Source organism: Setaria viridis, chromosome 7, assembly GCF_005286985.2.
Source record: "Setaria viridis chromosome 7, Setaria_viridis_v4.0, whole genome shotgun sequence".
Classification (NCBI taxonomy): Eukaryota; Viridiplantae; Streptophyta; class Magnoliopsida; order Poales; family Poaceae; genus Setaria; species Setaria viridis.
The window spans coordinates 28,591,732-28,617,672 of record NC_048269.2 but is presented as its reverse complement, the minus strand read 5'-3'; the positions used below and the strand labels follow the sequence as shown (position 1 = coordinate 28,617,672).

At 46.8% G+C, this 25,941-nt stretch overlaps 3 protein-coding genes, 2 long non-coding RNA genes and 1 pseudogene across 6 annotated transcripts; 4 read left to right on the top strand and 2 right to left on the bottom strand.

Moving 5' to 3' along the window:
* The first annotated feature begins 81 nt into the window (after positions 1-81).
* On the top strand, positions 82-6,106 carry LOC117864255 (cation transporter HKT1;1-like; annotated as a pseudogene).
* Positions 934-2,773, bottom strand: LOC140223303 (uncharacterized mitochondrial protein AtMg00810-like). Its single transcript, XM_072294949.1, has 2 exons — positions 2,643-2,773; positions 934-2,554 (listed from the first exon to the last, which is right to left on the bottom strand). Exons 1-2 carry the CDS (start codon positions 2,771-2,773, stop codon positions 1,573-1,575), a joined length of 1,113 nt encoding a protein of 370 aa, XP_072151050.1. The 3' UTR covers positions 934-1,572.
* Positions 3,488-6,734, bottom strand: LOC140223346 (uncharacterized). Of its 2 annotated transcripts, XR_011898738.1 has the most exons (4): positions 6,295-6,550; positions 5,354-5,401; positions 4,429-4,657; positions 3,488-3,921 (listed from the first exon to the last, which is right to left on the bottom strand). It is a non-coding gene; the product is annotated as an uncharacterized lncRNA (long non-coding RNA). The 2 variants fall into 2 exon arrangements; XR_011898739.1 differs by lacking the exon at positions 3,488-3,921 and having other exon boundaries at positions 3,998-4,657; positions 5,343-5,401; positions 6,295-6,734.
* Positions 6,735-8,926: 2,192 nt separating this feature from the next.
* LOC117864256 (cation transporter HKT1;1) lies at positions 8,927-10,586 on the top strand. The gene is given in 3 exon segments (XM_072295388.1): positions 8,927-9,573; positions 9,575-10,279; positions 10,281-10,586. Coding segments are annotated over 3 exon segments (1,311 nt in total). The 5' UTR covers positions 8,927-9,261; the 3' UTR covers positions 10,575-10,586.
* Positions 10,587-17,015: 6,429 nt separating this feature from the next.
* Positions 17,016-18,461, top strand: LOC117864257 (uncharacterized). The gene is made up of 2 exons (XR_004642364.2): positions 17,016-17,372; positions 17,644-18,461. It is a non-coding gene; the product is annotated as an uncharacterized lncRNA (long non-coding RNA).
* A 3,393-nt stretch (positions 18,462-21,854) lies between these two features.
* Positions 21,855-22,250, top strand: LOC140223506 (uncharacterized). The gene is made up of 2 exons (XM_072295346.1): positions 21,855-21,938; positions 21,993-22,250. Exons 1-2 carry the CDS (start codon positions 21,855-21,857, stop codon positions 22,248-22,250), a joined length of 342 nt encoding a protein of 113 aa, XP_072151447.1.
* The last annotated feature ends 3,691 nt before the right edge of the window (positions 22,251-25,941 follow it).

Genomic DNA, 25,941 nt, shown 5'->3' with positions numbered 1-25,941 from the left:
TTTATAATATCCAGATACAAAAATCTATTAAAGATGTCAATCAAGTGGTGGCCAATTTATATTGTATATTTAGAAGTACCTGACATCATAAAAGACTGCTTTCTGGGGGAACACGTGTCAGTAGTCATTACTTTCCAATGGAAATAAAAGGAGGAACACGTGTGCAACTGAGGTTACAATACATTTTAAATAGGAGGGAAAGGAAAAGGAAAAAAAGAAGCTCCACTAGACTTTGTGGATGCTGGCACATTTGTTCCCACAACAACAGATACAGTAGAGCAATGAAGTTATAAAGCTCGTCTTTGGGTTTTTGGAATCTGGAAGGTAAAACCACACCTCCAGTGAAATTAATATGAGTAAAAGAAACTGCAACCTGTGCTGTAGACTCGAAGTCAATTAAGATAATGCAAATGTTGCAGGCAAAGTCATAACCAGCCATTATATTTATAACCAAAATGTGGATCATTGCAGAAGAGAAACTAAATACAGCAATTTACATCGGTAATTTAAAGGAAATTACTAGAACTGAACTTCAGAAACAGAATGCACTAGTAATTGCTCTAGAGAAAAGGGAAAAAAAATTAATGCCAAACCAGAAGATGCAATTGTGAAAGATAGTATGAATTATTAAGACATCATGGGTTTGCTTGGGGAGAAAGTGATAAATCTAAATAAAGGATATCCTCAGATGCAAACACAATCCTGAATAAAGGATGCTAATCGCTGAGAATCCTTCCACTCAGGAACATATAGTGGTTACATATTATAATATTAGAAGCACATGCTCGTCCATACATCAATAATACTTGAGGATGGGGCCCTGTAGACACAATCAGCATCATAGCTACAGAGTTGGCACCTTGTCTTGCTCCATCCTACATAATGAGCTCCAGAAGCTCCAGAAATGAACCACACTGGGAAATGGTGACAAAAGAGAATCCTTGAGACCTACTCAGCACCATGAAAACAGCACCAGTTGCCAACTCCCACAATTTGAACTCAAAGCCCACAGACCTCCAGCAACGCAGTTCAGTTTTAGTTAACATGCAGCATTTTCCATCAAACATAGCCATGAAGGCCATGTTACCCAGTTCCGAAGTTGTTAGGACCATTAAGGAGAAGGTTAAGCATCTCCATGTGTTTCTGTCTGTTAGGGATAATCAGCTTATATTCCCAAGGGGCCAATAGGCTCGTATATAAGTAGAGTACAGGTGGTGGTACATATGCACATAACCCCTTATACAATGGGGTATATACAAAGAGGAAATATATCTCTAACACCCCCCTCAAACTCATGGTGGATCTACAACACTGAGTTTGGAGAGAAAGTAACTATGCTGTGCACTAGTCTGTGCCTTCGTGAAGAAGTCAGCAACCTGAAGCTCCGAAGGCACATACTGAAGAACAACCACCTGATCCTGAACCTGAGACCGAACAAAGAAGACATCGACGCCAATATGCTTGGTAAGCTCATACTTCACCGGATCCCGGGCAATACTGATAGCCCCTGTCAGAGTGAAGAGGAGTCGGTCCAGTCAAAGGAACACCAAAATCCTCAGGTAGCCACTGTGACTAGGAAAGCTCTGTTGTCAACAGCGCCATAGCACGCAACTCAGCCTCTGCACTAGAACGGGAAACCGCGGTCTGCTTCTTAGTCTTCCAAGCAATGAGAGAACCACTCAAGAAAACACAGTAAGCAGAAAGGGACCGGCGAGCAGAGGGATCACTAGCCCATGTAGCATCAGAGTAAGCACGGAGCTGCAAGGAATTGGAGCGTGGAAAGAAAAGACGGTGAGAGCTAGTGACACGCAGATAGCGCAGAGCACGATGAAGATGGCTGTAGTGAATATGTGTGGGGGTGGAAACGAACTGACTGAGAATATGTACTGCATGAGAAATATCCAGAAGAGTGACACCAAGATAGACCAAACTCCCAACAAGATGGCGATAGCGTGTAGGATCCGCCAAAGGCTCACCATCAGTAGGACAAAGCTGGAGGTTAAGCTCCATCGGGGTGTCGACCGTACGCTCATCAGTCAGAGAGGCTCGAGCAAGAAGATCATGAATGTACTTCTCCCGGGATAAGAAGAAACCGTCAGACGAAAAGGAAACCTCAATCCCAAGAAAATAGCGAAGAGGACCAAGATTAGACATGAGAAACTGCTCACAAAGCCGAGCCTTAACAAAGGCAATAAACTGAGAATCATCCCCTATGATAATCATATCATCAACATACAGGAGAAGAAGAGTACGACCACGAGAAGAAGAGTGTATGAAGAGCGCAGGATCATGGTCACTAGCAGAGAAACCAACAACAGTGACAACATAAGAGAAACACTCAAACCAAGCTCGAGGTGCCTGTTTAAGGCCATACAGAGAGCGACGAAGATGACAAACCATGCCCTCTGGAACAGAATACCCCGGTGGTGGTTGCATATATACATCCTCACGCAACTCACCATTAAGGAAGGCATTCTTGACATCAAGCTGAGAGATCAAGCTGAGAGATCGACCACTGACGAACAGAAGCAACAACAAGTAGAGTACGAACAGTGGTCATATGGGCAACCGGAGCAAAAGTCTCATTGAAATCACGACCATGCTCTTGCTGAAAACCACGAGCCACAAGACGTGCCTTGTACCTCTCAAGAGAACCATCAGAGCGAGTTTTGACTCTGTATACCCACTTGCACGTGATAGGGCGAATGCGAGGAGGAAGAGGAACAAGTTCCCAGGTACCAGTACGCTCAAGAGCAGCTAACTCCTCTGCCATTGCCTCCTACCACTCAGGATGAAGGATAGCATCGCGATATGAAGTCGGCTCAGAAAGGACGGTAGAAGAAAAGGCGGCGGGATCGTACCAAGCAGGAGGCCGACGAACTCGACAACCATGTCCAAGAAGCAGCTCAGGCGCAGGCGAAGGAGAGGTGTTAGAAGAAGATGCCGAAGCATTAGGAGAAGACACAGGAGAAGAGTCATCAGAAGAAGACACAACCCGTCGTGTATAGACATGTGGGTATAGTCAGGAACCAAAGGAGAATTTTCAGGAGACGAAACCACAGAAGAAGGCAAAATAGAAGAGTACTCTATAGGCAAAGGTACAAGGCTCGAAGGAGGCGCAAGAGCAATAGGTGTAACGGGAAAAGTCAAGAAAGAAAGCGGCTCGACCAAAGACAACTGTGAAACATCAGAGGAAGGACAAGGATAGAATGGACGAGACTCATCGAAGACAACGTCGCGAGAAATCCGCATCCGACGACTGACAGGATCCCAGCAACGATATCCCTTATGCTCAGAACTATAGCCAAGGAAAACACACTCAACAGACTGTGAAGTTAGTTTGGTATGCTCCCGAGTTGGAAGAAGAACATAGCAAATACAACCAAACGGTTTAAGCGAAGAGTAGTCAGGTAGACGCCCAAAAAGACGCTCAAACGGAATCCCCCCTGAAGAGCAGCGGAAGACTGAATGTTAATAAGATCGAGGCTTGGTTCCATCTCCAAATGTGCAAACTATTTCTTCAGATGCTCTTACATGGTCCTCCAAAGAAATCCCTTGTTAGTTCACCTTACATGGTCCTCCAAAGAAATCCCTTGTTAGTTCACCTTATTTACTTCATGTCAATATCATCTACTGGTTTCCTTGCCCTTAAGAGTCTCACTCCGCAGCATAAGCCAACTCCAAGGAGCCTGGACCTTGCCTTCACCTCTGTGTCCACACTGACTGTCTCAAGCATGGCAACGGTCGAGATGGAGGACTTCTCTGACCAGCAACTCTGGGTTTTGATCCTTCTGATGCTATTGGGGGGAGAAGTGTTCACTTCAATGTTGGGGCTGCACTTAAAGAATGCCAGGGCCAACACATATGATATCCTCCAGAAGAGACTGCCTTCAACATGCAGGGACATTGAATTCGTTGATTCTGTAAACAGGAGTTGTTGGAATAATATGGAAGACATCAATCCAGAAGCAACCACATCACATAAACAGGTACAGGAAAGCAAAAGCATGAATCAGAATTATTGCAATATTTTGGCTCATGTCGTGGCAGGATACTTTGTAGTGGGCATTATTTGCAGCTGTCTAGTTATTACCATTTACATTTGGACTGATTCAGAAGCAAAATATCTGCTGAAGAGTAAAAACATCAAAAATATGGACGTTCTCCATCTTCACAGCAGTGTCCTCATTTGTAAACTGTGGCTTCACTCCAGTAAATGATAACATGGCAATATTTAGAAAGAACCGTGGTATTCTCCTTCTAGTTATCCCACAGATTCTAGCAGGCAACACATTGTTCACACCACTCTTGAGGCTAAGCATATGGGCCTTGGGAAGGATCAGCAGAAGAGAGGAATATACCTACATTCTTCAGTACCCAGTGGAGACTGGCTACATGCATATGCAACAAAAGAAGAATGTTATTAACCTGGTTCTGGCTGCCGTGGGGATCATTTTGCTGCAAGTGATGTTTCTTTGCTATTTTGGGTGGGACTCAAAGCCCATGGAGGGATTGAAATGGTTCCAGAAGTTGGTGTGCACACTGTTCCAGAGTGTGAATAGAAGGCATGCTGGTGAAACTGTCATTGACATCTCAAACCTTCCTCCAGCAATATTGGTGCTGTTTGCTCTTTTCATGTCAGTAAGCCCCCCAATCCCTGTTCACATAGTTAATTTCAGTCAGTTCATTGTTACTTAGATGAGTAGATTATATCTTATTTATATATGTATTATTACCAGGAGTTTAAGAAACATCATAGTTACTTCATTTTCTCAGTTAGTAACAGCAAAGAGCAAATAAAGCACATATGTAGCGAATATAAGAGGAACAGAAATAGTTATGAGCTTAATATGTGCAGATTAATTCTTGATTGAAGTTGCTAATAGCTACAATGGACAAACCAAAGAAACAAATTGCTTAGCATGCAAAAGGCCGGCTCATATTCTCACAATGGTTTCATTGTTTAATTGAAATTCCAGCTGATAACTTGAAACATGAATTGTGCTACCTAGCTGATCCTTCTTGCATAAAACTTAGTCAGAAATACCATGCACACGTAGCATAAGCGCTTTGATAGACCAAAGTCATAACAAGTAAATAAATACTTCTTAACAACTGCATTGTTATAGAGGCCAACAAGAGGAGGAACATAACAAGCTCCAAATCCACACGGTCAGTCAACAGGCATTGATAAAAGTCAACAGAGCACACATGCACACAAAATTTCAAATCAATCTGCACAGTGCCCATAAAAGAGGAAGCTATTATGGTTGGCATTCATTTTATAATTAATACTTCGATCAACATGCTATCAGTAGACTCCGGTGATAAGAGACCATTGCCTTGTAGGTACCTTCCTTCTGATGGCTCATCTCTTCCAAACAGTGTAGATGACCAGACCCTGACAGAGAAAGGAGAAGATAAAAACAGCAGAACATTATGGAAGAATTTCATCATTAGCAAGCCCACTTGTTTAGCAACGTTCATAATTTTAGCATGTATAACAGAAAGGAAGTCGATGTCACTCGATCCACTAAATTTCAACATCTTCAGCATAGTATTCGAAGTGGTCAGGTATGTTGACACCCTCATACGGAACTATGTATTCGAAACAAAGGACAAATAGAAACTAATTTATAGCACAAATAAATAAATAGGCAAAAGCAGTCAGCCGAAGCTAGAATGAACTAAATTTGCAGGCACACATCAGATCTAAAATATTTAAATATCTGCCTTTATCTTAGCTGCTTCCAAACAATAATGGTACACATTTCCCCTGTTTTGCAGCGCATACGGAAATGTGGGATACTCATTGGGCTACAGCTGTGAGAGATTGCTGAAACCCGATGCCACTTGCAAGGCTGTGTCATATGGGTTGGTCGGCAAGTGGACTGACGAAGGTAAACTGATCATCATCCTGGTGATGTTCCTCGGGAGGTTCAAGAGGTTCGGCCTGAGAGCGAGGAAACCTCGAGTGTCCATGTAAGATATCGCATCCATCAAATGGTGGAAACAGTGCTGTTACCAAATTGTGAGCATGAGACAAAAATCTGTAACTGTAAATTGATGAGAAAATGGCAAGAGAAAACGCCTCAGCATAGTTTCAGTTCCCCCAGCGTTTTGCGCTGCGAATGCCTTTTAGTGATGGGGGGAATGAGTATGAACGGAGCTCGAGCAGGTTGTGTGAGAACCACTCAAATTCCGTGAAATTCTAAATGGGTCTGGAGGAATGCTCGTGGTACAACCGTCATATCATTAGAACTTGACGACAAACCGTGGTAGGCTGGAGTGTACCGAGTATAAGAAGACGAACTGAGCAATGCTGGTGGCGCCAGGAGGTGGGCCGCTCCAGGGAGGAAGGGAACGGTGGTGAGGTCGTCGGAGTTGGAGACCGCCCTCCGCCCCGCACATGGAAGGCCTCGAGGTCGGGGGACATCGCACCCGCGCGCCGCAGCGGCACCGAATTGCGCCGCCGCATCGCCGTCGCAGTGGCCTCCTCTCGCCGCCTCCGCTGATTTTTTTGGGGTGTTTCCTTTAGACAGACAAAACGAGACAACGCACCCGGCAGTTTGGTGGGCCAGCCAGGGAGGCAGGCGTGACGATGCGATCGGCCCAGTAAATGCGTAATCTGGGCCGTAAACCGTTGGCCCACGGACCGAACACAAAACCTGGTGGATTTTTGGCGAATGCATGCATGATTGATTGCAGCAGGTAGCCGGTAGCGTGATTTGATTTCCTGCTGAAAGAAGAGGATGTAAAACGAGTTCCCGTTCGACGACGGCGACGGACGACGACGAGGAGTTGACGGTAATCGTGCGCATTAGCGCGTATGGGTGCGATTGGTTCCCTGCATCGGATGCGAGTTATCCGTGTGCGACCTCCATACGATTGGTTGTCTGCGCTGCTTGCTGGGCCTGGCTCGCGGGATGCAAAAGGACGTCTGGAGCCTGACTCCCGCGATACGACCAAATCCTTCGTATCTCCAAGGCCAGGCTCCTGAGATGCAGCGGCGGATGCATGGATGCAGCGCGCAGGCAAAAAAACGTAACGGAGCAAACAACCAATCAACTTCCCACGCGAGTCAGGCTACATGCAAACATCAACCAATCAAAAGGGATTGCATCTAGCGAGCCTGGCCAACAGGAGCCTGGATAGGTGGTGTGAGCCAGGCTCGGCAGAGAAGTAAACCAATCGCACCTAAGCTTCTGCAGAAAACCGTATCACCGGATGGGTATATACCTGGACGTTGGATGCTCCAATCCAACCCCCGGTTCGGCGGGGCATCCACATCACGACATGTGCGGAGCAGCCAGAGCAGCAGCGGCCGCAGGGCTCCGAGATGGCGCGCCATCTGACAGCCAGCCACTACACGGAGCATCGCAGGAACCCCGCGCACTCCTCCTGAGTCCTGACTGCACTGGCCACGGCTGTTTCACCACAAGCTAGCAGGGGTCAATTAGTCGGCGGAACGTTCTCGCAAAGTTTGCGGCGAAGGCATCACCACGCGTATCATCCGGACGTGCGGCGGGGCAGGCAAGCAGATGGAACTGCCTCCACCTCCCTCCTCCACTCCTTTCCCCGACGGAGGAGCAAAAAGTTCTGCCAAAACTCTCATACCTGGCGGTACTTGTCATCGCCATCGGAGCAGAGTCATGTCACAAACTCTCCTGCCTGGCAGCACGTGTCATCGCCATGTTTGCCACCGAGACGAGAAACTCTCGAGGCCTCAACTTACAGCGTGCTCGGCATTGTCGCCGATGTCATCAGGATTTCAGCTGTAGTAACAGTCGCCAGACAATTGCAAGCATAGTCGTCAGTGTCGCAAAGTATCTTCCGTCAAGACATGAGTGCAGAGACAAAATTACAAGCGCATCTCCGTTGTCTACTTGTCTTCGCGATGCTCATCCACTCATACTTGGCACCACTGCACATACTCACCTGCAAAAGTAGGTATAGGTGTCAATAGGCCGTTCTCTTAACAAACCAGAGGGTTCTGGCACTGCAAATTTGCATGAGTCGTTTAATAAAACACTATTCCTTTTTTGAAACTTGCCCAACCCCACTGGTCAACACACTTTTTCTAAAAGTGAATAAATAAATAAATGAGACGGGTCTTAGTGGAACATCAAAGCAAGCCTCAATCATTGTGGCATCTTCATGGAAGGAATCACACAATCTACACCATGGATTGAATACTATTATGGTCTGTTTGGCTCCAACCTGTTAAAGTTTAACACCCGTCACATCGGATGTTTGGATGCTAATTAGAAGTATTAAATATAGACTGATTACAAAACTAATTGCACAGTTGGAGTGTAATTCGCGAGACGAATCTATTAAGCCTAATTAGTCCATGATTTGAAAATGTGGTGCTACAGTAACCATTTGCTAATGGTGGATTAATTAGGCTTAATAGATTCATCTCGCGAATTAGCACAGGCTTCTGCAATTAATTTTATAATTAGCTAATGTTTAGTTCTCCTAATTAGCATCCGAATGCTAACGTTTAGCACTAGTATCCAAATACCTCTAAGGAGGTGTTTGGATACTAGTGCTAAACGTTAGCGGTGTCACATCGGATGTTCGGATGCTAATCAGAAGGACTAAACATGAGCTAATTATAAAACTAATTGCAGAACACCTGGGCTAATTCACGAGACAAATATATTAAGCCTAATTAATCCATCGCAAATGGTTACTGTAGCACCACATTGTCAAATCATGGACTAATTAGACTTAATAGATTCGTCTCGTGAAATAGACTCCATCTGTACAATTAATTTTGTAATTAGCCTATATTTAATACTCCTAATTAGTATCAACAAGGTGCTAAACTTTAGCGGTGGTATCATAATTCCGAATTAGCATGGAAAATCACAGCCACTCGGTTTTCGTTACTGAATACTGACCTCTACCACAGTTGTGCTTCACGAGGATGATATATACCCGATGGTGCAAGCATCAAAGACATCGATTACACCTTGGACTAATGTTGGCGCCTTCAGCACCATAATTATCTGAGGTGGATACATTTATCATACTCTGAACCTAGCCAAACACTTGGAACTCTCCAGTCTCCACCAAGAACAAATTTCTGGTGAAAATGTTGCCCCAGGCTACATATTAAGCTCCATAGCATGCTCGCATCGGGCAACACTGGCAAGAGAGAGATCAGAACCCTGCATAACACCACTGGAACACATTCCAGTTGCCGCTAGCCAGCTCCAGCACCATCAATTGGAAGCCCACAAACCCTCAACAATGCATCCATCCAGTTCAATTCTACATACCCTGCAGCGTGTCAAATTATATTTGGCCACAAATCTCTCATCATCAAATTTGGAGGCGGCAAGGATCATTGAGGACAAATTTCAGAAGCTCCTTGGATTTCTGTCCATGAAGCTTGCTACCCTGTCCAGATGTCTGACACAATTCATCACGCACTCTTTCTGGCGTCTGGTTTTCCAAAGCAATCCTTTTGTAGTTCAACTCATTTACTTCATGGCAATCTCATTTGCTGGTTTTGTTGCTCTGAAGAATCTCAACCCGCATGGGAAGCCAGTTCCAAGTGATTTTTGACCTGATGTTCACCTCTGTGTCCACAGCGACTGTCTCGAGCATGTCGACAATTCAAATGGAGGATTTATCTGACCAGCAGCTCTGGGTTCTGATCCTTCTGATGCTATTGGGAGGGGAAGTGTTCACTTCAATGCTAGGGCTCCATTTCAACAATGCCAAGGCCAACAAAGAAGAGCTTTCTCGGAGAAGTTTGAGTTCGAACAGCAGGGAAATCGAGGTCAGCATTCCTGCCAACAGCATAAAGCAGATTGATATGGAAAGTGGCCAACCAGAACCAGTTATATCACACAACCAGGTACAGCAAACCAAAAGCACAAGACATAGTTCTCGCGCTATCTTGGCCCACATAGTGACATGTTATTTTTTAGCTAGTGTTATGTCCAGTTCTGTAGTCATTATTAGTTACTTTTGGCTTAATTCAGATGCAAGGCAAGTCCTACAAAGTAAAGAGATCAAAGTATGCACCTTTGCCATCTTCATAGCAGTGTCCTCATTTGCAAATTGTGGCTTCACTCCACTAAACAGTAATATGCAAGCTTTCACAAAGAACTACATTCTTTTGCTTCTAGTAATCCCGCAAATTCTAGCAGGCAATACTTTATTTTCACCACTCCTAAGGTTAAGCGTGTGGGCCTTGGGGAAAATCAGTGGAAAACAAGAGTGCGCTCACATCCTTCGGTATCCTGAGGAGACTGGCTACAAAGCATTTGCCCACACAGCGGAACTCTGTTTACATCTTTGTGACAGTAATAGGGCTGATTTTGTTGCAAGTTATATGTGTTTGCTCTTTGGAGTGAGGTTCAAAGGCCTTTGAAGGAATGAACTGGTTTCAGAAATTGGTAGGCTCATTGTTTCAGAGTGTCAATACAAGACAAGCCGGTGAAGCCGTTGTTGATATCTCTAAGCCTAACAAACACACTAGACATGGCATGGCTCTGGGCATAGCCGATGTAATGCATACACCGAACATATATGAGATAAGAAGCGCGATTTAGTTTTTCGTATAAACTCACATGGACAGTACGGTCGTTCCTATACAGTTATATGTATGTATCCGCCAGGATGGTCCTCATGCGAGCAACTAAAACACCCTTTTTCCCAAACAGCCAGCGCCATCTAACCCTTCTTTGCATTCATCCACCCTTATCCTGCGAAATAAAGACCTTTTTCCAATCGGACGCCTAAGTTAAAGAATATGCTGTCCGGAAAAAAATTGAGATGCTTATAACAAAATAATACAGTCAAAGATTACAGCTCCAGATAGATGCTAAAGAGAAGATACAGATGCTATAATAAACAAACTAAACAAAACAGAGTAAACCCGGCAAGGACCACGACACCACGTCGACCTTGCAGATCGAGATAAGGCCGGCTCACCACGCTGTCCACGCACACCGGCGGAGAGCGAAATAAAAAGCACCGCATCTCATAGTGCACCACCACTGCCAAATCGAGCACCGAGCTAGAATCTCTAGCGCACCAAGTGCGCTAATGGTACGCAAGTAGATGCGCCATGTGCTCCATTCCAGCTCTTCGTATCGGTCCGGTTTCTTGATACATGTTCAAGCACAGACACGAGATGCCCTGATGGCCGGAGCACACACCTTCATTTGTTTTTCTTTGTTTCTTTTTTCTGGGAGCACCACACATCTTGCTTGGAGGCTAGGATTGAACTATAGTAGCTAGCAAACCAGCTGCTGCATTCAGCGTGTACGTGCTTTCGACTGCTGATTATTCCCTTCCCTTTCTTCTCTGCATTTCCCATTTCTCTATAGCCTGAAAAAAAAATAATGACCATGCATGATGGCTACTTTTTTATCAAGCGTGCTTGTGAGAGCACACACTTCCGAGCAACAGTTATTAGGGGACAGAGGAACCACAGTTATTAAGGACAGAGGGAGTACATAACAAGCTCACACGCCAGCATGGAGGCACACACGCACACACCAACTTTGTACTAGCAGTACTAGCGGTAACGAACCGCACAAGATAGTGCGTGTTTCGTTGATATAGTAGAAAAAATACAAAACTACAGCCCTGGAAGACCGTAGGCAGGAAAAAGAAAAGAAGAGAGAAACAAAAATAGATTCACCTGGTTGAATTGGGACATCAACACGGGTAACCACTCGAAACAAAACTGCCACACCCGACCAGTTGGATTGGAATGTCAACGTGGCCTCACCACTCCACTCGCCACGGCGGCATCCACCGACATTCCCGCTCATGTATTCGCTGAAACCTCCAGGTGTAGTCCTGCGTCGATAGGAACCGATAGAAGGAGACTGCACCGTATTGAGAAGGCCACTGCCATACGGGACCCTACGCTGTACTGCTACTGCAGCACCACACTCCATCGAATCCGGATCTCTCGCAGGCTGCCTCGTAGTTGCCACCACGATAGTACAATGCGCGGGAGCCTCGCCACATCTGCTATTGGACTCCATCTCGCACTTGTCGTCTCAAGAAACACCACGCGCGGGGGCCTCGCCACGCCCGCCATGGTACTCCATATCACGGATCCATTTCTTTTGTCACCGTCAAAGTGGTGAGCAATGTTGCCCCGCTCCACCAGATCTCCATCAATCAGTTAAGCCCCCACCGCCGCAGGTCGACTTCACCTCGCTGCTTTGCCCGCGCAAAAGCTTCCGCCGCCATGTCAGCAAGCTAGAGAAGTCACTTGCGCCATCTTTTGATGATGTACCGCACCGGGTAGCCCAGCCAAACTGAGCAACCCACCATGGTCCGCTGCAAACCTAGTTGTTCAACGATGTCATTGCCGCAAGCACCGTCCTCTGACTCAGTCCCATGCCATACTGACCGTTGCCAAGCAACGCCAGTCGCCGTGGTCCGCTGCAAGCGGCCCAGACTGACAACCTTGCAACAACCTCTTACCACCACCATAATTGTGATCACCTCCGCGCGGCCTTGGTAACACCCATCCAGCTTGTCACGCAGCGGAAATGTCGCCACCAGCTACGACCGCCCAAACCAAATGACCAGCAATGCCAAAGCCGAGATGGGTCTCTAAAGACGATGCCTCCAAGGAGGGCATGACGCCAATGATGCCGCCGTCGCTCGTCCAGAATTTGTACAGGGTTTTCACCCAGAGGACCCCGTGCAACAGGGCTCTAGCTCAGACATGACGCCCCCAACGGGGAGAACGACGCCCTAGGGTGCCGCTGTCAGCTTCACCAGCAAACACCGGTAAGAGCTTTCACCAAGAGCAACCCGACCCCTCGCTGCACACTCACGGCTCGGCACTCCCGAATCACAGTCATGACTGTCCATCTGGAGCGGCGTTGCCGCTGCGCCTCCACGTACCATACCGCCATACCTCCACCTCCGCTCGTGCGCTAGCAGCCATCCTCCTCGCGCCGCCCTGCGCTGCCCCGTGCGCAACCTGTGCACAGCGCCTCCTCCGCATTGGTGCCCCTCCGCGTCGTTGTCCTCCACGCCGTGCCTCCTCCGCCACCGGGCCGCCGCGCCTCCTCCGGCGCTGGGCCGGTGCGCCCGCATCCTGGCACCTTTATCCCGCATGCGCCACCTAGCCCCATGTCGTGCGGCCTCTTTGCCGGGCTGCCTCGCTTCCGCCGCACCGGCCCCATTGCATGGCCTCCATTGCACGGCCTCCTCACCTCACGCCCTGGCCGCCGCTCACCCCGCACCGAGCCATCCACCTCCATCACGTTGCCGCTGCCCCGCTTCCTCCTCAGCTTCCCGAAGCCTAACGCCACAAGATATCCCCGCCCAGCGCCGTGTTCGGACACCACGTGCAGCTCCAAGGGCCCCGGCACCAGCCTCGTCCTCTACGGGCATTCTGATCGCCGCTGTGCTCTCCCACTTCCTTCTTCTCCTTGCGGCAGCGGAGGCCGTGGACAGTGGTGGGGAGTACCTGCTCGCGCAGCCACAAACCCCGCCGCCTCGCTCCTCCTCACCCAAACGCCAACCCCACCCCCCGGTTACGAGATCCTCGCCACACCGGGAGGAGGCATCGACCCGGCGGGGGAGGCCGCCGCCACTGCGCCAGACGGCGGATCCAGCACCGTGGCCACCAGATCCGGCCTTGCCGTATGCCGCCTCTTGACGGCTCCCTCTGGCAGCCCCGGCGGCCATGGCCGCCAAGGGATGAGGAGGAGACGAGGGCGCTTTGCCGCCGCCATCCTCGCAAGCCGCGCGGGCTTCCAACGGCTGGCTTGGGTGGTGGCACAGCCATGGGAAGGTGGAGGAAGGGGCAGCGGCACGGCGGGGTGCGTCCGCCCGTGTCTCGACGGGGGGTCGTGATATTAGGCGTCCTGTACTATCATTTCAGCTGTACCTATAGGCACCAATTGCACTCCGCAGCCAAAAACGTGTCGAAGCTTCAGAGTTCAGACATGGCCACATGAAGGCCACCAGTAGAAAGCCACCCATGAGTGAACTGGGCTGCTGCTTTTAGCAGTAGCACCACAATGTGAAGGTCAAGAGGCGTCGCGTCCAGAGATATTGGTGGACAGGATGGCACCAGCGCACCGGAAAGAATCCAATCCCCAAGTCCCGACGAACCGAAAAAGGAAAAGAAAAATTGGTAACCCAGCAGTGCAAAAACAGGGCCGACATCCGTGGCCCCTCCTCGCGCCAGCGAGGAGAGGAGCCACAGAAAAAGGGCGGACACTGACACCCACAACAGCACTAGCTAGATCTTTGAAGCTCATTCAAATCTCTAATTTAAATCGAGAGATTAGTTAGCCGCAATTGGGAATATAATTCAAACACCTAGAGATTAAAATACTTGTGATTAGCATTTCATTTAACTTATCCTGAGTGTGTGCCATTCACCATCACCTCAGTCCTCGTTACAAAAATACTCTCTTCCTGCTGCCATCCTATCCTTTTCTTTTTTACAGAACGGAAGTAAAGTCCCTACCTGATTTTTTTTATATAAAAAAGAGCAGAATTATTACAGGGGACTTTATAGAGCTTTTAAGCCCAACAACAAGAAGGAAGCGGGCAAGAAACATTAAAAGTTACTCACCCATTATCTAGAAGAAGTTTCACTAGCGGTTTAGCTCTTAGCGTAACTAAGGTAATTCCTAAATTTTGCAACCAAAATAGTTGTGTGACAAAGTTCGTAACCGTTGGACCTCCTATTTCTTGATCTAAGTTTAATTTTTCTAGGAAAGAGATTACCTTGATGCTTCATCAACTCACAGCATGCATGTCGTCTATTTGTTTGGGCGAGCAGTATGTCCTGGTCAGAGCTTAACATAACTCCCATGGAAGATCCTCACCAGCTCACCACCACCAGCATTGCCCATGGCAGCTTTGTGTCATGAGCAAATAAATCAGAGAGAAGCCAAACAATCGCAAAATGTGCTGAGCAAATTATCTTCATCAACTTTGTAACCACGTAATTGCCTGCATGCGAGCAGATCCTAGCTTTGCATTAGTATGCATCTTGTGATGTTGTCGCGTGCAACCCTGTGAATTTTCCTGCGACTCGTCAGCGTTAATAGTAGTAGACATTCAAAAGCGACCAGATTTCGTACTAGGGTGGTGGAACCAAATGTCAAGCAGCAATTCCAATCTTGAGCTTGTGATGAGGGTTATAGATTTCATGTACATGCTAGCATGCTTACTAGTTTCAACATGCTCTTTGTGATATTTCTTGTTCGTCAAACGTTGACACATGACTCAAATCTGGGTGACTCGGACCACCCAGATTGCACCCAACATCACAAAGTAAGGCCCCAGCATAGGTGTTTGGGTGAGTTCTTTTTAATATCTAAGTTCCAAAGTAAGTTCCCATAGGTGTTAGGTGAGTTCTTTTTAATATATATATGTATCACCGTTTCGATCTCCCTAGCTGGGACGAGCGGTGCGAGTGTCGCACAGGGACCGGGCAAAAAAGCTCGGTGGCGCGTCCGAGACTTCTCGGCAGCCCATCTGCATTTGAGCGCGCGCTCTGCGCTGGTGCCTACTCGAGTCTTACATGATGGGCCAGTGCTCTACTTTCAAAAGAAAAAAAAAACAACAGCTAGGCCGCTGCATGCATTGCTGAACCAGTTAGCAGTGTGAAAAAAAGAGCTGAATCCAACACTTGGACGTAAGGCCGTGCAAGTGAAGCCAACATAAGCAGACATGACCTGCTTATTGCAGGAGGCGGTGAGTCATCTAGCTAGGCCTACTTGCAGGGCTTGCATGGTTACCAGCAGTTCAGCACTCCCAAGACCTGCACCTAGCGTGATTACACATCACCCTACGAGGTTGCGCACCAATCACTTTAGGCAGACCGGCTGACACACACAATCCAATGGAGATACGCAGGGCATCAAATCAAGGAAGGATCCGGCCGGGACCCAAGCAAAAAGAAGGTATCCAATAGCGAGGTGCTCCAAGCAAACCGCCAGACACCAGCAGTAGTGGCTTGAGCCTCGTATGGTAATAAGAATAACGCCCGAATGTAGCAACAGCCACCGACAGCAGTATCACCTCCCCATTCCTTATCGATTTTGTAGGGGGACCGTGTTAATCAATTTTCTGTGGTAATTTTAATTTTCTTTTCTCTACAGCAGTCCCCCATTCAACTGCAATAAGATGGTATTAAGGAAATTTTTGCCCCCATAAACAATGCACACTTACACTATCAAGAAAATTAATTGGATAGTAAATGATTGAAACAAGTATTTCTTCCTCAATTATAAGATGGTGTGATTAAATCAAATAATTTGTTTTTTAGGCAGACAAAATTTAGCCAATATAAGATAGTCAAATCGAAAATAAAATGGTAATGACTCAATTTTTGTTAAATCTGGCTGCTGGTTTAAGTAACATATATAATATAAACAAAAAAAACGTGATGGATGACCCAACTCCCCACTAATAGAGTACTCATGCATGCAAAATGCAAAGCGGTAATTTCATGGTCATGGATCTCCAACAGTCAAAAAAAAACGTGATGGATGACCATGGATCTCCAACAGTCAATAAAAGTAACATATATAATACCATTAGAGTACTCATGGCTTACAGTTTTCATGGATCTCCAACAGTCAATAATAGTAGCCAAGCCACCTAATTTCTGAAGAGGTAAAATCAGACTACCAAAAGGCGCTGCTGCCCTGGCTAAAAAGTCTCAAGATCAAAAGCCGCAACACGCCCACATGGGCACTGCTGCAGACAGTGTAGCACATCTCAAACAGACGCCTCAACCAATGAAAGAGGCACCTCATCAGTAACAGCAGATCCAGAACATGCCAAGTCCATGGGACCCACAAAATCAATTTAAAAATGGAAAATCACACACCTAGGCTAGCCAATTGGTGAGCCATCGCATCCCAAAAATGGAAAGCTTTATGTTGAAACTTTTGCAATAAAGAATTCATTGTGCAGTAATCTCTATTACTCCAAATCCACTTGTTCGTGCCTATAAATGCGCACACCATACCAAACCTCATAGCAATGCGCACTTGCAGACCTCACCAGTCACCACACAAAAGCAAAGCAGCCATGGTAGTGGGGAGCAAGGGAGAGGAGGAAGAGGGAGGGGTACCTGTAGTTTAGAACAAATACCAAGGAGGCTTCTGCTGGGTCGCCATGCGCTATGAGGCAGAGAACGGGATGCAGCCAAGGATGACTTGCCGGCTCCTGGAATTCAGCATTTCTGCTTTGCTGAGGCTTAAAGAGTTAGCCGGCAAGTCTGTCCTTGGCTACACCTAGTTCTCTTCCTCTCGTGTGTGGCCTCCAAGCACTGTCAAGAGCTCCAAGATTTGCATTCGTGTCAGTTCGACTAAGGAAATGTAAGAACGAGTATATATGTAAGCCCTAAAAAGCCATCTCAAGTTAAACCTCTAGTTAACATCTATTTGCAGCTTTAGGTACATCTGCATGCATTATTAGAAGTCAGAAACATCTTGCTATTTTTTCTGCAATTTGAGATATATGAATATTGCAAGTATACAGGGTTGCATACAAGTTCAATCTCCATCTGGCATCACATGTCAAATTTTATATGTGTAATATGTCAGACAATATTCTCACTATTTTGCACCATTATCATATGCTAACCTTTGGAGTTTGATGGAAAAGAGCTACTTGCGTGGCCTCATGATGCAAACGAAAGGCCAAGGAAAGTACACCAAGCACTACAAGACAAGGCTCCTCCAGGTTCCTGCTCAGCAACAGCAAATGTACTTAAATTGTCATGACATTAGTATACAAAAGAAAACATGTAGCATGCACTACGGGAGAAGCAGAAAGGATAAACAATGATGCAGTTGATGTACCATGTTGAGATAGTGCCGCACCTTTATTCAAAATTAAAAAAATGAACAGATTGGTTACCACTTTCCTCAAGTAATCAGTAATTGTGGTCCTGCTTCACGTCAAAAGGAGTCTATCTTATCATTACGAGCAGTTTGGATGGCTAAAGCCGAAAGGAAATCTAACACATCATCACAGTAGTGTCCCACTGGCAGACTTAGCATCATTAGATCATGATGATACCTTATTTCTATAAGGACAATGGGGAGCAAGGTGCCAAGGCTTTTATCTTAAATTCAATGAAGTTCAAGATTACCACGGTATTGGTTTAAAGTCACCGGCAATGTAAACCTGAGACATGTATCAGACCTGTCAATGTAAACAAGTTTCAGTTTAAGGACCCTTCGTTACCCCAAAGCTGACTCAGATTCAAGACATATGCTCCATGTCAGCATTGGCATCCACAGCTATAATTATGGCCACAAGCCCACAAGCCTCCATTTGTGGCCTGATGAACCAAAAAGTACTGTACGAACACATGATAGATTTATGTATATGCAGTTTTTCTTGGGACATTAGACAAGAATTGTAACAGGGCAACTAAAGAATTGTTTATATACATGCATTATCATGAATTTGTAACAGGACTCATTGTCATTAATGCCACAAATCTACAATTTAAATTATCAGGAGATGACTGGAGTTATGAAGATGTCAGTTGCCGTTCTTTCCCTTGCAAGGTTCTAAAAATCATATAGTTGTGATCGTACAATTTAACTGACCCAGTTACACGGCTCAACCATTAATTATAGTAATAAGTAATGGAACCCATTCCTCGTATATGCCCTAGTAGACCTAATTTTAGAACACTATTTCCTTGTAAGAAACAGGATCATCCAAGATCGGAACAATAATTCAAAAACTCTAGAGCAAAAGGCTGCAAGACAGCCAATTTATGCCTGGTCAACAACACAGTAGGTCTTTGCAAATATAGAAGCTGGCACAACCCTACTGCAGCCTTCCTTATTCAAAACAAAGCATGTATTTAGTAAGCATATTAAAAAAATTACCGCTAAGGTATTGTTTGGATCAGCAATAGTTAAGCTCAATCTCTTCAGATAAGAATGAAAATCATTTCAGCCCATCTGAAAGGATTGGTTTCAGTCCCTGTTTAAGTGCCTATACAAACAAGCTCTAAGAATGGCTAGGAATAAAGCTGTGAATAAACCATTGAAAGAATGTATAGATCTGCTAAGCCAGCTTACTAGTGTATATTTAAAAATTAAACACAAGTTCTTCGGTCTCTATCTGCCGCATGCCTAGTCCGTGGTTCCGTGCTAATAAATTTAGTGGAATTATTACAGACGAAACCCAGCTATAGAGTAAATTGAATCAACAGAAGTTGCACTATATTCATATTGATGAAAATAAGTATTATCCCAGGTCAAATATATCGAAAAATAAGTAAACAGTGTGGTATTGTGCTGATGGGGTGCATAATATTACTTGTGCTTTGGTCAGGTTGGACACTCTGATGGCCATCAAAATTTTTCTGATATGAAAAACCATCAAAATGTTTCTGATATAAATTACAACTGGTAATAGTGCAACATAAATTAACACCTTGGAGTGGAACAACCAATCCATCTTCGTACTATCATGTTCTATTGAGAAATAAACAAAGAAGTATTATCTCTAAATGTTAGGTGAAGATGCTCCCACTCTCACATTAGTAGACTTACCCATGGCATCTTCGCACTGCCATGGTCTACTGAAGTTGCATTTTACATGCATGACAGGCGTCTGAGGATTGCACAATATATTCTTTTAAAGAACACTCTTCCTAGATTGGCTGCAAAAGCACGAAGCAAATAAAGTTTACCAATATCATCACATTGTTAGACCCCAGAATAAATATAATGCATATTAACTTTTGAGTATTTCCCAATAAAGAAGAAAACAGATACAGTGGCAGATGAAGTGAAACGCTTAGTAGACCTAACGATTTTGAGTTACATCAAGAAATCTACAATCATTGTTTGGAGAAATTAAATATATAGTTTGCTTAAAATTAAGGCACCCTGCCCAGCACTCCATAACATCTGCAATAATTGAAATAACTTCATACTCAAAATTTTATGGAATTTCAGGCCTAAGAGATCAAATGTTTACTTCATTGTGCTCATGATTTCTATACAGTGATGGGCACTGGCACTGAAGCTTTCATACGCCAACACATATGCAAAGCAGTGATAGAGATGCTAGCAATAGCTAGCAGATTAATGTAATGCATTTTTAGCTTCATACGCCATAGTGGATATGCCCCAATTGCACTTGCAGATGTGATTCAGCTTTTGATCAAGGTTATCGCTAATCCTGAAAATCTGAAGCCCAGGATTTACTGAACACGTACGTGCAGGGAAAGCAGTAAGACCAATAATCTAAATAAGGACCAAAGCCACCAAAGTATCATTGCCAAGAGGTCAGGAATTAATAAAGTAAGAAAGGAGTTGAACAGTGTCACGGTAACAGATTCTCATGTGATAAATAAAAAGGCTGAAGCAATAAGCACTCTTCAACGTGCACAGGCAATAGTAACAGGTCATGAGCCACATGAGCTGACTTTGTTGCCAGAAGCACGGATCCATTCTTATGTGGTGAACTGGTGATACATGTTATGCAGTCAAAACCTTTTCTTTAATATATAATGGGGAAGGTCACTTTCAGTCAAAAATGAGATGCCAGCTTAGACAGGCTGAAAGAAAACCACTGAATAGATGCTTGACACAGCTAGCCTAACAAAACAAATCCATAGATGAAAGATGCCAACCTCTTGGCCCACAAATCTTGTTAGAAAATGGAAATCAAGAAAACTCCCAATAAATAGATATGTTCCAGAACCTTCAGTCCACTAAGAGAAAGTTTGTGCCAATAATTTCAAACTTTATGTCAAAATTAAAGGAGGTTCCAGAACCATTCTAGTTCAACTTGCAGAGTTTCTATAAATATCCTTCCCTATACACCATAAGGGCCTAGCAAAATTACTGGGAGAAAGCAGAATGGAAGAATGTGTCAAGGGCCATACACAACAGGCAGAGAGTGGGATGCAGCCAAGGATGACTTGCCAGCACCTCATAATGAAGAGGGAAGACAGACATCACGAATTGCCTGGAAAGTCCATCCTTGGCTCCATCTTGCTCTCTACCTATCGTGTATTGCTCTTACTGTTAGACAGGTTGTCTAGGCCGGCCCTATGAGCCTTGGGTGATGGCCGCACCAACCTATTGCTGGGCATGCGCCGTCCCTAGGGTTAGATAGGTGTTATCGTATTAGGCTAGGATCTCCTGATTGGTGGTGTTCCTATAAACCCTGGAGACCCTAGTCTATATATGTAACCCTGCTTTGCATCAATACATCTACTATTCCCGTGCCATATTACTTTCATGGTATCACGAGTCCGGGCTACCGCCCCGATTCACCTTCTGCTGCCCTAAACCCCGTGCGCCACCCCTTGGCTGCGCCACCCATGGCCAGGTCCCTACCCCCTGCAGCCGCCGCCACCAAGCAGGAGGGCGCCAACACCGCCACGCACGCGCGCTCCCAGCGCCTGGTTGAGCGCAAGGAGGCCTTGGCGCGCGCCCTCCAGACCGAACAGGAGGCGGCCACCACGATAGCTGAGCGTGATGCCGCCGCTGCTCGCGTCCGCGATGCCTGCGCCCGCCGCTGCGGCGCGCAAGGCTGCTGCCGCCGCCCTCCCCGACCCGGAGGCTCCGGACGACAACACTGCCGCCCCGGAGGACGACGACGACGCCAAGTCCCACGTCTCCAGCCGTCCACTCAATGACGCCATGTAGTTCCATGAAGCCGCCGCTGTCATCAACCTCCACGCCCAAGCTGTCGCTGCCCAGAACATCCGGAGCTTCATACCCATCGTCCTCGACGTCACCTCGGGTAACTACACTCGCTGGCGTGATTAGTTCCTTCTCACCGTCGGCAAGTACTCTCTCCAAAACAATGTTCTTTGCAACGCCCCGGCGATGATTCTCTCAGACTGGATGAGCATGGACTACGTCGTCAAGTCCTGGATACACGGCACGATCTCCCCGGACCTTGCCAAGATCGTGATGGGACGTGACAAGCCTAAGCGTGCCTCCTGGCTTGCCATTGAAACTTAGTTCCTTGGCAATCGGGAGACCCGCGCCCTCTACGCTGACGTGCAGTTCCGCAACTTCGTCCAAGGTGACCTCTCCATCGCCGACTACTGTCGTCGCTTCAAGAGCATGGCAGATGCGCTCGGCGACTTGGGCGAGCCAGTCTCCGATCGCACTCTCGTCCTCAATGTCATCCGCGACCTCAACGACCGCTTCCTCAACATCAGGAAGCACATCCAGCGTGGGCGGCCCTTCTTCACCTTCCTGGCCGCCCGCTCCTAACTGCTCATGAAGGAGCTCACCATGGCGCATCGATCCTCTACGCCGTCCACCGCCCTCTTCGCTAGGACCAAGCCGGGCGTGCCAAGCGAGCAGCGCCCACCCGTCCCTCCTTCCTCTAGTGGCTCAGGCTCTGGGGGCGCCTCCAGCAAGCCCCCCAAGTCCAAGAGTCGCCGCAACAAGCGCGGGGGCAATGGCTCCACCAGCGGCGCTTCACCCGCTGGCTCATCCAACGGTGCCAGGGGGACAGGATAGGGGGCGGCATCTTGGCCATCTTCCCACAATCCGTGGAAAGGGTCCATCTAGATGTAGCCTGGACCCCCCCCCCCACCTCCCCTTGCGCCCCTGCCCCAGCCCGGCCGACAGCAGCAGGCCCTCCTGGCACAGGCGCAGGTGCAGGCTTATGTGCAGGCCTAGGTGCAGGCCTTCGCCCTCCAGCAGGCGCAGTACGTCCAGGTGGCCCAGGCGCAGCACGCCATGCTGTCGTGGTCCAACCCGGTCGTCTACAACCCTACCGTTTTGTCCTAGGATCAACAGTCCCTGGCCTCCTCCTTCAGCAGCATGAGTCTGCAACTGCCTCAACAAAATGAGTGGTACTTCAACACAGGTACTACTTCTCACATGACCTCCAGCCCTGGCACTCTCTCACACACTTTTACCTCGCGGTATCCTTCTCCGTCTTCCATTTTTGTCGGTAATGGTTCCTTACTTCCAATCACTACCACAGGCACTGCGCACCTCCCTGTCATTTTTTTCTTAATAATGTGCTTGTCTCACCCCCCACACCTTATTTCTGTGCGCCAATTCACTTCCGACAACAATTGTTCAGTTGAGTTTGACCCTTCTAGTTATTCTGTGAAGGATCTGGAGTCTCGGAGAGTTCCCACCACATGCAATAGCTCCAACCCCCTTTACCCGCTTTGCCAGCCAGCTGCCTCTGCGCTCGTCGCCGGTCCCTCCTCGTCACTGTGGCACCGGCGCCTCAGTCATCCCAGTCATGAGACCCTATCCAAGCTTGCCTCCATGATTCCCTTTTGTAATAAAGATACTAGCCCCTCATTGTGTCATACGTGTCAGTTAGGCCGTCATGTTCGGCTTCCTTTTCATCCTCCACTTCACGTGTTGTTAGCAATTTTGATCTTATACATTGTGACCTGGGGACATATCCAGTCGTCAGTATTTTCAAGTTTAAATACTACTTGGTCATTTTGGATGATTGCTCCCATCACTTGTGGACTTCTCCCTTGCGCTTAAAATCTAACATGTTTTCTACTCTGGCTAATTTCTTTGCTCATGTGGCCACTCAGTTCGGTGCTAAGATAAAGGCAGTCCAGTGCGACAATGGGCGCGAGTTTGACAACTCCAGCACCCACACATTCTTCCTCACCCATGGTGTGTACCTGCGCATGTCCTGTCCCTACACCTCCTCCCAGAATGGTAAAGTTGAGGGCATCATTAGATCCACTAACAATGTTATCCGCTCTCTACTGTTCCAGGCCAGCATGCCGCCATCCTACTGGGCTAAGGACCTCGCCATTGCCACATACCTCCTCAACATCCTCGCTACGAAGACGCTTCAGCTCACGACACCGCACTTTGCACTTCATGGGAAACTGCCATCCTATAATCACTTGCTTGTCTTCGGGTGCTCCTGTTATCCAAACCTGTCTGCCACGGCCAACCATAAACTTGCCCCTAGGTCCACTCTTTGCGTTTTCCTTGGCTACTCTCCCCACCACAAAGGATACCGCTTCCTTGACATCATGTCCAACCGTGTCATCGTCTCTCACATGTCATTTTTGACGAGACAACTTTTCCCTTTGCGGGATAGTCGCCCTCTCCATTGGCTGACGACTTTGGTTTCCTGGATGAGTTTACTAACATTGTGCTGGCCTCAATAGGACCATCACAGTTTCTTCTACCTGTAGGACATCCCGACACCGCCCCTACCGCACGGCCACGTACAGCTAGTGCCTCACCAGCTGACATGGCCAGTGCCTCGCCGACTGACGTGGCCTCTGCCAATCATCAGCCGACCCTCGTTGACCCCCTAGTGGCTCCGGTCCTCTCTAGACACCAGCCGGTCATAGCCGGCCAGGAGGTGGCCACGCCACCACCCGCCAACCCAGCTGCTGGCCACTTGCCAGCCTCAGCCGGCCAGCCGGTGCCCAGGTCACCAGTCGCCGACCCTCTAGCGCCTGCTGGCCCGCTGGTGACCTCCCTGCGCTACCACTACACTTGCCCCTCCTGCACCCATGGCTCCAACGCACCATACACCCGTGGTCCTAGCACTCCAGCTTCTGGTCGAGCTTCATGCTCCCCCTCGGTGCGCCTTCCTTGGTCTACTACGACAACATCAGTGCTGTCTATGTGTCCTCCAATCCGGTTCAACACCAGCGCACCAAGCACATTGAGATTTATCTTCATTTTGTTCGGGAGCGCATTGCCACTAGTGTTGTTCGTGTCATGCATGTGCCAACCTCTTTGCAATATGCTGACATCTTCACCAAAGGCCTTCCTTTCTCGATGTTTTCAGAGTTCAGGTCCAGTCTGAATGTCCGGCGACCCGACAATCAGACTGCGCGGGGGGGGGGGGTGTTGGATAGGTTGTATAGGCCAGCCCTATGGGCCTTGGGTGCTAGCCGCACCAGCCTATTGCTAGGTGTGCGCCGCCCCTAGGGTTAGATATATAGGTGTTATCGTATTAGGCTAGGATCTCTTGATTGGTGGTGTTTCTATAAACTCTGGAGACCCTAGCCTATATATGTAACCCCGGTGCTTTGCATCAATACATCTACTATTCCCAAGCCATATTACTTTCACTTACATACCTGTAGAGAACATGAATTTGGTTAGTGTCTACATCTTGCTCTTGCAGTCAGGCTAGCCATAATTCATGCACGCAAACAAAGAATAACTTTAAACACAAATATCATATGATTGCAGACCATATATGCCTTGATTGCAGACCAGGAGATGCTATGTACAGTTATTGATATTATGTCCCCTTCATGATCATGAACTTGATTTATTCTTACCAAAGCACAGGCTGTTTCTACTACTTGATCTGTACATTTTCTAAGCAGGGTGAAATGCTTTCATCTGTCTATATTATTTGCAATAACAATAAGAGATCTGAAAACCAGTATACAAAGAAAGATGTCAACATGGTAAGGAAATTTCACAAATCGTGTTCCAAAGCTGTATGCAAATTATGTTGCATGTTTTACCTTGCTAATACTGCTTGCTAGACAGTGATAAACTGAAATAGTGTAGAAATTAACTCCAATATTCATATCACTAGAGAAATTAAGAAGGCTATATGAGAGTCATATATGTGTATGCAAAATAATTTATTGGAAAGAGAAAAAAAAAGGAAGTCAGGAACCATATTACCTTGCTTCCTGAGATAGCACCCTGGGAGATAAAAAATGGTCAACAAATACGAAACTTGCATGTTATCTTCACAAAAATTGATGAAGTGATGACAAAGAGTGTTATCTTGTTAGAAAATGGAAATCATCCCGTAAGAAAATGATGAAGTGACAAGGTTGAGCAATAAGAACAAAAATGTAAGGAAAAAAAATTCTTTTGAGATTTATGTGGTCATCCCGTAAAATATGAAAAAAACATGAAAACATGCTACTTGCTACATCAAAATACTAGAAATGGAACTCCAGAACGGCATCTCCAA